Source organism: Sinocyclocheilus rhinocerous, unplaced genomic scaffold (genome assembly GCF_001515625.1).
Source record: "Sinocyclocheilus rhinocerous isolate Xijiao unplaced genomic scaffold, SAMN03320098_v1.1 scaffold45, whole genome shotgun sequence".
Taxonomy (NCBI): domain Eukaryota; kingdom Metazoa; phylum Chordata; class Actinopteri; order Cypriniformes; family Cyprinidae; genus Sinocyclocheilus; species Sinocyclocheilus rhinocerous.
In genome coordinates this window covers 174,444-185,368 of record NW_015632734.1, presented here as the reverse complement: position 1 = coordinate 185,368, position 10,925 = coordinate 174,444, and the positions used below count along the sequence as shown (strand labels likewise).

The window sequence follows — 10,925 nt, the reverse complement described above, 5'->3', positions numbered from 1 at the left end:
CGTGGTTGACTCTTAACTTTTATAAAGAATATCTCTTTGGATTTGAGACTTTAGTCTTTGCAACTTTACAGATCTTCTTTATGCACCAAGAGCTTGTAACACTCCAAAGAGAAAGGAAAAATTGAAATCGCATCATATGACCCCTTTAAATCTTTTGAATGAATGAATGAGGCATTTGTATAGCGCTTTTTTGTGTATTGTTGTACACCCAAAGCGCTTTACAATCATATGAAGAGGTATCTCCTTAACCACCACCAGTGTGCAGCATCCACCTGCCTTTTGAAACCTAAAAGATTTCTTCCGCTAGGAAAAAACGTGACCTTTCCAACGTGACCACGTGAAGTTGTGGCAAAGCATTGCAGAGCTAGTGCAAGATGAGCATTTGTGATTAAAAAGTATATACATTTATTTTTTTTAAATGACTGATAATTTTGATAGATAAGAAGACCCTTATTCCTCGGCTGGGATTATGTATGAGCCCCTTTGAAGCTGCATTGAAACTGCAGTTTGGACACAACTGAAGCCGGCTACATGGAGAAGCTAGGAAAAAACGTGACCTTTCCAACGTGACCACGTGAAGTTGTGGCAAAGCATTGCAGAGCTAGTGCAAGATGAGCATTTGTGATTAAAAAGTATATACATTTATTTTTTTTAAATGACTGATAATTTTGATAGATAAGAAGACCCTTATTCCTCGGCTGGGATTATGTATGAGCCCCTTTGAAGCTGCATTGAAACTGCAGTTTGGACACAACTGAAGCCCACTATATGGAGAAAAATCCTGGAATGTTTTTCTCAAAAACGTAATTTCTTTTCGACTGAAGAAAAGGAAAGACATGAACATCTTGGATGGCATGTGGGTGCGTAAATAATCAGGAACTTTTGATTCTGGAGTGAACTAATCCTTTAACTATATTTACACCAGTCCCATTTCACTTTTTTCTCTCTCTTGAAAAGTAGGCATTATTCAGCATAATGTATAATACATAATGTGCACTAAGCAGTAAGCTAGTATTCTCTGTCATTGAGTTGCGTAGCCTCTCTCTAAAAGTGAGCAAACCGCTGCGGTGTCAGTGTCCCGACAGCGTGCGGCCCATCCCCTGCAGGCCTGGAGCGGGGCAGATAACATGAGCGTCTGCCTCATCTAAATGACAATGGGGAAGGGAGGGCGGCTAATCACAAATGCAAATTGCAATCAAAGGACATAACCACAATGCATTCTGGGCGATAACAGTGTGATCATAAAGATGGCAAAAGGTCAGATTCTCATCAAAGCTCTTACAGTTTATGGCTAAACAGAATATTGAGACACGTGATATCCCCTGATTCTGTGACGATAAAACAGTCACGCTAAATGAGGGTGAACTGGGAAATCACCATGCATGGCAAAGAGCACAGTGGAATATTAAACTGAATAAAGCACCAATGTGCCAGTTCACGCTTTCAAGAGTCATATCATTGAAAAAACTATTTTACATTCACTACACAAATATTCAGTCCAGTCAGGATAGACCATTTACTAAAAATAATCACCAAAAGTAGACAAGCAGCTCATTAAACCACACGTTTGCACATTCACACCTATTCAGTTTTCAGCAACTTGGCCCAGCCTGATGTATGATGCGGTAAACAGATATTAGCCAATCATAACAGAGGTCATTTGCATATAGCAGTCTTAAGATGCAGTCGCAAAAACAGCCAGGCTGCATCCAAAATCGCATACCTCACTATTGTAGGCAAAAAACAATATGAGACCAGAGTTGTATGTTCGAATTCACAGTATTCATAATACAGTAGTCATGAAGTCTCCAGATGACCTAATGTTCTGAAATGCACATTCAATGAATACTTTACCATCCCATGACTAGGTCACATGACACAACATGAGGAATGTAGTACATTCAGATTACATTCATACTACACACAATTATACTATATAAAGCATTCATTCTAATTTATTGAGATGCACCTGTATATTATACACACATATACACACACACACAAACAAAGAAAAACAAGTAGATAGAATAGAAAAAATAGAACGCTAGTGTTTGTTTGTTTTTTGTTGTTGTTTTTTTTAAAATAAAGAATAAAAAAAAAGAAAAAAGATAAATATAGATAAAGTAGAATTAAAATAGAATACCAAATATTGTCCTATCCTAACAAACCATACATCAATGGAAAGCTTATTTATTCAGCTAAAAAGGGACCCTTATATTTACATTTAGTCACTTAGCAGACGTAGATAGACAGACAGACAGACAGACAGACAGATAGATAGATAGAGAGATCCCTCTGTTTCCTCACGCTCGCTCCCCAGTCTTTAGTGAGTGTGGTGTGAGTATAGGTCCCCCAGTTGTCTCACCGCGGTATTTTGAAGAGTGCTTTGACCGGGTGCATCTCGGCCAGGGGTGGGTCTCCATCCGCCAGCTCTATGGCAGTGATGCCCAGAGACCACACATCACAGCGGGCGTCATACGAGTAGTCATACTGCTGTTCACACGCTATCACCTGCACACAGACAAACACAGAGGGATCACACACACACACACACACCATCATCTTCTACACTGAAAACAAACAAAAATAAAATAAGATGTTGCAGAAACAATTTTCACTCAGAAACAAATATGCTAAGAAGCAAATATGCAAACAATTACAATAAATTGACGAGGAGTAAATGAATCAAATGTGAAAATTTTAAGTAGAAAAACGGAAATGTATTTACTTTTTTTTTACAGTTCACTTTCAGGAGAGATCTCAACTGTGCTCAGGTTTGTCAAGATACTAGAGTATGCTATCAACAGTTAGTGAGCTTAATATGAGCTCAAACATTTTTTTATTTTTTTTATTAAATTCTTAGGAGTTATGCGACCTATATTAATTTGATAGCTCTATACACCTACTGAATGTCAACCATTGACTCATTTGTGTCTATTTTTATATCCCCAAAGAAATTTTAGTAAAAACATCTGATACTTACAAGAAATATAATTGATAACTTCAGGTTTTTAAAACTGAATGAACTCCAGTTATAGCTATAAAGTTATTTTAAATATTAGAGGGATTCATATCAGTTTTATTATTATATGGTTTAAAATGATTAAATAAGCTAATTTACACAGTATATACATGTGAATTTAGCCAAATCATTTTCCAAATTAAACTAATTTTATTTCAGCTCCAGTTAACCAATATTTGTTATATTCAATCATTACTGTACTGTAATAATCACAACAATTATGTTGTTCTGCAGCATTAAATCAGTCTGTCAGAAACACTGTGGCCAATCGGCATATTGCCGAGCGTTTAATTTAGACTGTATTTTAATTGGCCCTGAGGGGCCTCCCCCACTGGCCCCATCACTTCGCTTTATTTCACTCTCACAGAGCGGCGCTCAGCTATTAACCTTCACATGACCCACACACACACACACACATCTCCGTTAGATAGCTCACTAATGCATACGGTATACACAAAAGCACATAAGCATTACGATACACATTTTTCACAAAGACAGTGAATCTACTCACAGGTTAAAGGTCCCCTGAAATGCTTAGAAACACGCAGCGGTTCTCTATGTGTTGACGTCATTTTAACTGAAACAGGACAGAAAATACTAATTCTGTGGACAAGTGACCGATTTCAGCCGCGGCTTCAGCGTCTATTTTATAGTGTAGGGGGTGGGCGCTTCTGATTCTAGAGAGCATTTGATTGGACAGAAAGTTTGATGAGAAGCTGAGGTACGATGTGGCGTCAAAAAAGTCGTTGAGCCATTTTGGCGGAAGTTTCGAACTGCAAGCTTTGAATGCTTATATCTTCTAAATGCGAATTTAATCACTGTTTTGGAGCACACTGCCTTATAGATAACCTTAAGACTAACATATTGATACTAACACCCAAAAAACTTTAATTTTGATTTCATGGGGACTTTAAAGGAACACAGATTGTTTCAGTGAGTACAGTACATAAAAAAACTTAGCAAAAGTACCTAATAGAAATAAAATAATCAACATACTGTAGGCTTACTGGAAAATGTATTTATATAGTGCTTTCACAATAGATATAGTTCCAGAGCAGCTTTACAGAAAATCATGTTGTTAATGTTTATAATATCTTAAGAGTTACATTTGATAGATCAGAGCTGGGTGATAATATAGTTTACATTTTGGGATGATATAAACATGTAAGCAGTTGAGATTTACTATATAGTATTTATCTTTTTATGTGAGTATACCGTATGCATGTGGTTAAATTGTATATAATTAGACAGTGGTGTCCATTTCTGCTCCTGCAGGCCACTGTCCTGCAAAGTGTAGTTCCCACCCCATCAAGCTGGAGCTAAACTCTGCAGGACAGTGGCCCTCCAGGACTAAGTTTGGAGAAAAATTATGATTATAGGGGCAGATTATCAATTATTAAATACTTATTTTTGCATGGTTCCTTGCACAAGAAGACCACAAAACACGTTTACCATAATACATGATTTGTAAACTAATACATCTTGACATTTGCATCACATAACCAGCTCCATATGTATGGCTGATGTAGTAAACTTGCTCAGTAGCTCACCTGATACAGCACTGCACTCGGGTACGAGTCACAATAAAAGAGCTGCAAATCTTGTAGATGCAAACGAAAATGGCATGGTTGCTTTAGCAAATATGTTTTTATCTCTCAGTTTCTTTTGTTCCCACTATCAGTTAGGTTTAGGGTAGAGACTACACGATTAACCTGAGTGATTAGCAGCACTCACCGGGTATTTTATTTCCAAACTGCCACAAGACATACAACAACCAATGGAAATGATGCCACAGGCACAGTTTTCCAATGAGCCTTAGTTGAAAATAATACATTTAATGAGGTTTATTCTAAAAGGATAGAATATAGAAGAATTTACCCAACCTGTATGGAGAAAAAAGAAAGAAATTTATGAGAAAGTCCTGGCTGTTCTTCATACAATGAATGTGCCACAACAGCACCATAAAAGTAGTCCATACGACTAATGCTCTATATTACAAGCATTTTATGTAAGGGATAATGCATGGCTAGCTGTGCATTAAATTATTTTAATGCATGATGTGGAGGCCAAGAACCACCCGACGCGACGTGCATTCAAATCGTTTAATGCACAGCTAGCCATGCATTATCCCACTTATACCTTAGTCATTTGCCAGCACATTTACAAGTTACAAGTTAAAGCTCTTAATGATGTTTCTCAGCGCAATATTTGACTGGAAGGGTAAAAATTATGGTTATTTTCGTCAGTTACGGCTCGTTAGCGCTAGCATTCTGCCCACATCAAATCAGACACAGAGGTGAAATAGTGTGGTACGATCACATTTATTTGAATGAATTATAGCATTGATGAATTATCATCAATGAATGATGAATGAAATGAATTATCGGTCGAGAGAGAGAGAGAGAGAGACAGAGAGATGACAGTTGTGTGTGCGTTATCTTTGTCTGCGCGTCTCTCTACAAACAATGAAGCTGTGTTAATTCAAAAACTTTTTATTATTAAAAGTCGCGGGGAAGCGTTGACAAGTTAGGGTTAGGGTTGCGATCTCTGACTCTCTCTCTCCGTGTGTGTGTGTGTGTGTTTGCGAGTCATGTGTGTGGGTTTGTGGGCATCAATTAAAGCAGCGCATTAATATAGACCGGTGATTAAACTGACTTGGAACTACCTGTGCATTAAACGGTTTTACTTCATACCTGCCAGCCAATCAGAATCGAGAATTCAGGCACACCATTGTATAAGTAAGGGATAATCAACGGTTTGCCGTGCATTAAAGGATTTAAATGCACAACGTGGAGGCAAAGAACCACCAACGCGAAGCCGAGCAATATTTGACCGAATGGGTAAAAATGACGGTTTTACTGCATACCTGCCAGCCAATCAGAATCCAGTATTCAGACAGACCATGGAATAAAGTATGAATAAAATGATATAAAATAAAAATGATTTCAAAGAAAGAGGTAGGTGGTGACTAGAAAGAGATTGAACGGGAGAAATAAAGAGAGCAAAGTCATGCTGTTTATGACAGGACAGACCTCAGGAGCCATCCAGAACGGGGTTCCCACTGATGTGTTTCGGCGTAGACGGGCACTCGTCAACTGAGCTGAGACGCCTGCAAGAAATCAGAGACCTCATGTGTCAGAGTCATAGCTTAACAGGGTTATTTTTCTTTATTTTCCTTGAATGTGTTTTTTTTTTTTCTACTGAAATTCGTGAACATCTGTGATAATAAACAACAATAACTGTACAATTATTTCTCAAGTAGGACCAAATAACAGTTGTATGGATTCAGACATTTAGGAGGTGGCAAATGATCTGACGTGACATTAGGGCACGGAGCGGGCGGCTGGCATTCAACAGCATTACCTGATGAGGGCATTTTGCTTCCCAGCAGGATCCACTTCTTTCTCAAATGCACATGGGACAAACACGCCTCAGGCAGAATCAGCCGCCCCACACACCCTCCTCTCGCCCTCACACACACTTTCCACGCAGAACACCATTTAACCTCACTCACACGGGTGTGTTTGATAAAGCACACAGACGCCTGAATGGCTCCACCTCAATTTAGTGGCATTTAACTATAACTCATGAACCACGGTGCAGCATTAGCATACTGTTCGATTTATTATGCATACAATAATAATAATATGTGATGTGTATCCAGGGGCGTAATTTCCACTGGGGACAGGGGGGACATGTCCCCCCCACTTTTCAAAATCACGTTTGTGTCCCCCCCACTTTCAAATTCGTTTGTTATATTTGTTTTAACCGCACGCCGTCATCGCCACGGAGGAGCAGGTATCGGTTGCGGCACAGTCAGCGATGAAACGCCAGAAGCAGCAACAGATGACTTTAATGTTATCATGGATGAAAAGAAAGAAAGAAAGAAAGAAAGAAAAAGAAAGAAAGGAGATGTGAGTTGGTTGATTCAGTAAATTAGCTCAGGCCAGGATAATCATATTTTCTGTCTACACCTGTTAATGTTAGCCTACGTTGACTGAGCTAACGTTAACATACACTGTTGCTAGGTAACAGACTGTTGTTAGCTTAATATTTAATGTAGAACAGTGGTTCCCAAACTTGAGTTTTGCGGTGTTTCGTGAACGAATCGTTCGCGAAAGTTTACCAAGCAATTGAACAGGTGTACCTAATAAAGTGGCCGGTGAGTGTATATATATATAATAGGGATGGGAAGATTCCCCGATTCGCTCGGTGCATCGGCATAAAAAGTTAACGATGCGATGCATCAGTTTAAAAAGTGTGCATCGGCTACAAGTCGGCATTTGTATCACGATGCATCGTTTCTAACGTATTTGCATCGGTAAAACCACATTTATTTATATATAATTACATTTGTGCACGCTTATTCTTAAGCAGACCTTAATGTCGATCATGGTCATGGATCAAATCGATCCACCATCGCAACCAGCGAATATATCTGTGCTGTTTAATGCATTTGAGACGTTGTGTTTTCCCCGGTGCATAACTGACATGTCACAGGTATATTTTTCATCTGTTAATGTCAGAAAGTCATGCAAACATATCCATTTTGCTGAGTGGGCGAGGCACGCGAGAGCAACGCTGCTGCGCGCTAAACAGAAGGAGCGCAATCAAATAGGAGCGCAATAATTCCGAGTAAAATATACTTTTTGCTAAAAAAAATGTTTTTGGACATTAAATGTGTTTTGTAGAATTTTAACCCTACATATAAAGTGTATTTTTATGATAGCAGTAACTGTAATGGGACTATTGTAATAGGTAAATAAAACGTAAGCTAGTAGGCTACTAATTACTAAGCTCAAATGAGTTAATGTGTGTTTCTTATAGCAGTTAAAATGTAGTCATTTTGTTTATTATTTATTTTCATTTTTAATTCAGTGATTTAAACTTTTAATTTAGTTATTGTAATGCTTTAAATAGCTATTTTAGATTGTAATGTTCTAATGTTCTAATCTGTTCTGCAACCTATAAAAGGTACAGCTGTAATAAAACCAGAGAGAAAGGCTGCATGGCTAGAAACTGTACAAATGGTTAACTTGTTTTATGAAACAGGCCTCGAGGCATTAAGTGATCATATTTTCTCCATTGCATCGAATCGCATTGTGTTGAATCTAATCTAATCTAAATCGGATCGCACTGCATCGTAACAGGGGTGAATCATATCGCATCGCATCGGTAGCTGCTTCATATGTATCTTTAATGTATCGTATCGTTGGCTATGCATCGAGATGCGTATCGTATCGGCCTGAGTCATGAGATGCACATCCATAATTGCTAGTAAACTGAGGCACACATATGATGTTTTACACTCTTATACAAGTTATTGGTTAGAAGTATAAGGTGTATCCCTTGTGAAAAAGAAGTGTGCTTAAATGTACTGAATGTGCACCTGTAGTGTACTTCAAATCTTAAAAGTAGATTAAAAAAACTGAACTTGCAGATAGTAATATAATATTAAATTAAAAAAGCCACTTAAGTGTGCTTAAAAAGAGTACACTTTCCAGTGTTGGGGAAAGTTACGTTTGAATTACAATATTGAGTTTTTGTCACCTGGACTGAGCTTGCTTAATTTTTTTTAATAACAAAACCCAAAAGTTACAGTGCTGTGAAAAGGTTTTTGCCCCCTTCCTGTTTTTTAATTTTTTGCATATTTGTCACACTTAAAAGATTCAGATCATCAAACAAATTTTAATATTACACAAAGATAACCCAAGTAAAAACAAAATGCACTTTTGAAATAATGATTTTATTTATTAAGGGAAAAAAGTTGTCCAAACCTACCTGGCACTAAGTGAAAAAGTAATTGTCCTGCTGCATAAACCAAGTGCGCTTGAGCTTGAGGTCACAAACTGACGGCCGGACATTCTCCTTCAGGATTTTCTGATAGAGAGCAGAATTCATGGTTCCATCAATTATGGCAAGTCATCCAGGTCCTGAAGCTGCAAAGCAGCCCCAGACCATCACACTACCACCACCATGTTTGACTGTTGGTATGATGTTCTTTTTATGAAATGCTGTGTTGGTTTTACGCCAGATGTAACGGGACACACACCTTCCAAAAAGTTCAACTTTTGTCTCATCAGTCCACAGAATATTTGCCCAAAAGTCTTGGGGATAAACAAGATATTTTTTGGCAAATGTGAGACAAGCCTTTGTGTTCTTTTTGGTCAGCAATGGCTTTTGCCTTGGAACTCTCCCATGGATGCCGTTTTTGCCCAGTCTCTTTCTTATTGTTGAATCATGAACACTGACCTTAATTGAGGCGAGTGAGGCCTGCAGTTCTTTAGATGTTGTTCTGGGTTCTTTTATGACCTCCTGGATGAGTCGTCGTTGCGCTCTTGGAGTAATTTTGGCAGGCTGGCAGCTCCTGGGAAGGTTCACCACTGTTCTCCACTGGCTCTGACCATGGTTCGCTGGAGTCCCAAAGCCTTAGAAATGGCTTTATAACCCTTTCCAGACTGATACATGTCAACTATTCTGTTTCTCATCTGTTCTTGAATTTCTTTAGATCGCGGCATGATGTGTTGCTCTTTAAGCATGCTTCACTTTGTCAGACAGGTTCTATTTAAGTGATTTCTTGATTCAACAGGTCTGGCAGTAATCAGGCCTGTGTGTGTAGCTAGTGAAATTTAACTCAGCTTTCTAAAATAATGTGGTTAATCACAGTTCTTTCATGATTTAAGAGGAGGGGGGCAATTAATATTTCACGTAGGGTCAGGTAGGTTTGGACAGCTTTTTTCTCTTAATAAATCATTTAAAAACTGCATTTTGTATTTACTTGCATTATCTTTGTGTAATATTACATTTTGTTTGATGATCTGAATCTTTTAAGTGTGACAAATATGCAAAAAATAAAATAAAAAACAGGAAGGGGGCAAAAACCTTTTCACGGCACTGTATATTTTTGGCAACTGTAAAAGTCCTTTTACACCAGAAGTGAAATTAATAAGCCTCTGCACCTCACTCCCGATTTCTCTCAACATGGGGAAAGGAGAGCTTTAGAGATAAGAAATAAGAAAACAGAGTAACTTGCGTTACTTGTTTGAAAAAAGCAATTCAGATATTTTGTTGTCATTTTAAAAGTAATGCATTACTTTACTAGTTACTTGAAAAAGGAATCTGATTACGTGACTCTCATTACCTGTAAAGCGTTACCCGCAACACTGACACTTTCATTATTGTTTCTTAAAACGCTTTAAAAAGTGAACTTTGTAATAAATTTGAATTAATAGTTTTGCTTTAAAGTTTAAATTACTGTTTTAATAATTTTGTTGTGGTTTAATTTTAAATTTGTTATTAAATATTAAATTTAAAGTTAATATATTTTAAATGTGCTAAATTGCAACTTCATCATTGCAAACGTTTATACAAATTTGTTATAAAATATTTTAATACATTGAAATGACATTAGGGTATACTTTAGTTTACTATATTTGTCAGTACATTCAGCAGGATACTTTAACCATATTTCAAATACAATAGACGTGATTATGAAATTACATATAAAGATGAACTTAAAGGTGCAATAGATGATTGTCTTCAGAAACATTTTTTGTTGTGCTGGTTGAAAGTCTCTTCACATCCTGATAGCAATCATTAAGTTAAGTGGTATTTATATGTATTTTATATTTATATGTATATATTCTGTGGAAGGCGTATAGGACCAAGAAACGTTCGTCCAATCAAAACACTCGGTCCACTTTCCTACCTGCCTGTCAACATGTGTATAATGGTGCGTTCAAGTCATGTCGGATAGATCGTATTTACGAGTTGAACGCACATGAACGCCAGTCGTTATTACGAGTGGGAAACTCGAAATTTTCTTTAAGCCCCGAGTTTCCAAGTTGGGGGCGTGTCAATGAGAAACATGGCGGAATCGATGGATGCAACGTCTGTAGTTGAC

At 37.6% G+C, this 10,925-nt stretch overlaps 1 protein-coding gene across 1 annotated transcript in view; it reads right to left on the bottom strand.

Moving 5' to 3' along the window:
• LOC107742962 (myosin-IIIb-like) overlaps window positions 1–10,925 on the bottom strand; it is a 149,793-nt gene that overhangs the window by 121,984 nt on the left and 16,884 nt on the right. The window contains exons 6-7 of the mRNA XM_016556051.1: window positions 6,055–6,131; window positions 2,366–2,511 (exon numbers count right to left, since the gene is read on the bottom strand). Of these exons, the coding sequence (XP_016411537.1) occupies window positions 2,366–2,511; window positions 6,055–6,131 (223 nt within the window). The remainder of the gene's footprint in view (window positions 1–2,365; window positions 2,512–6,054; window positions 6,132–10,925) is intronic.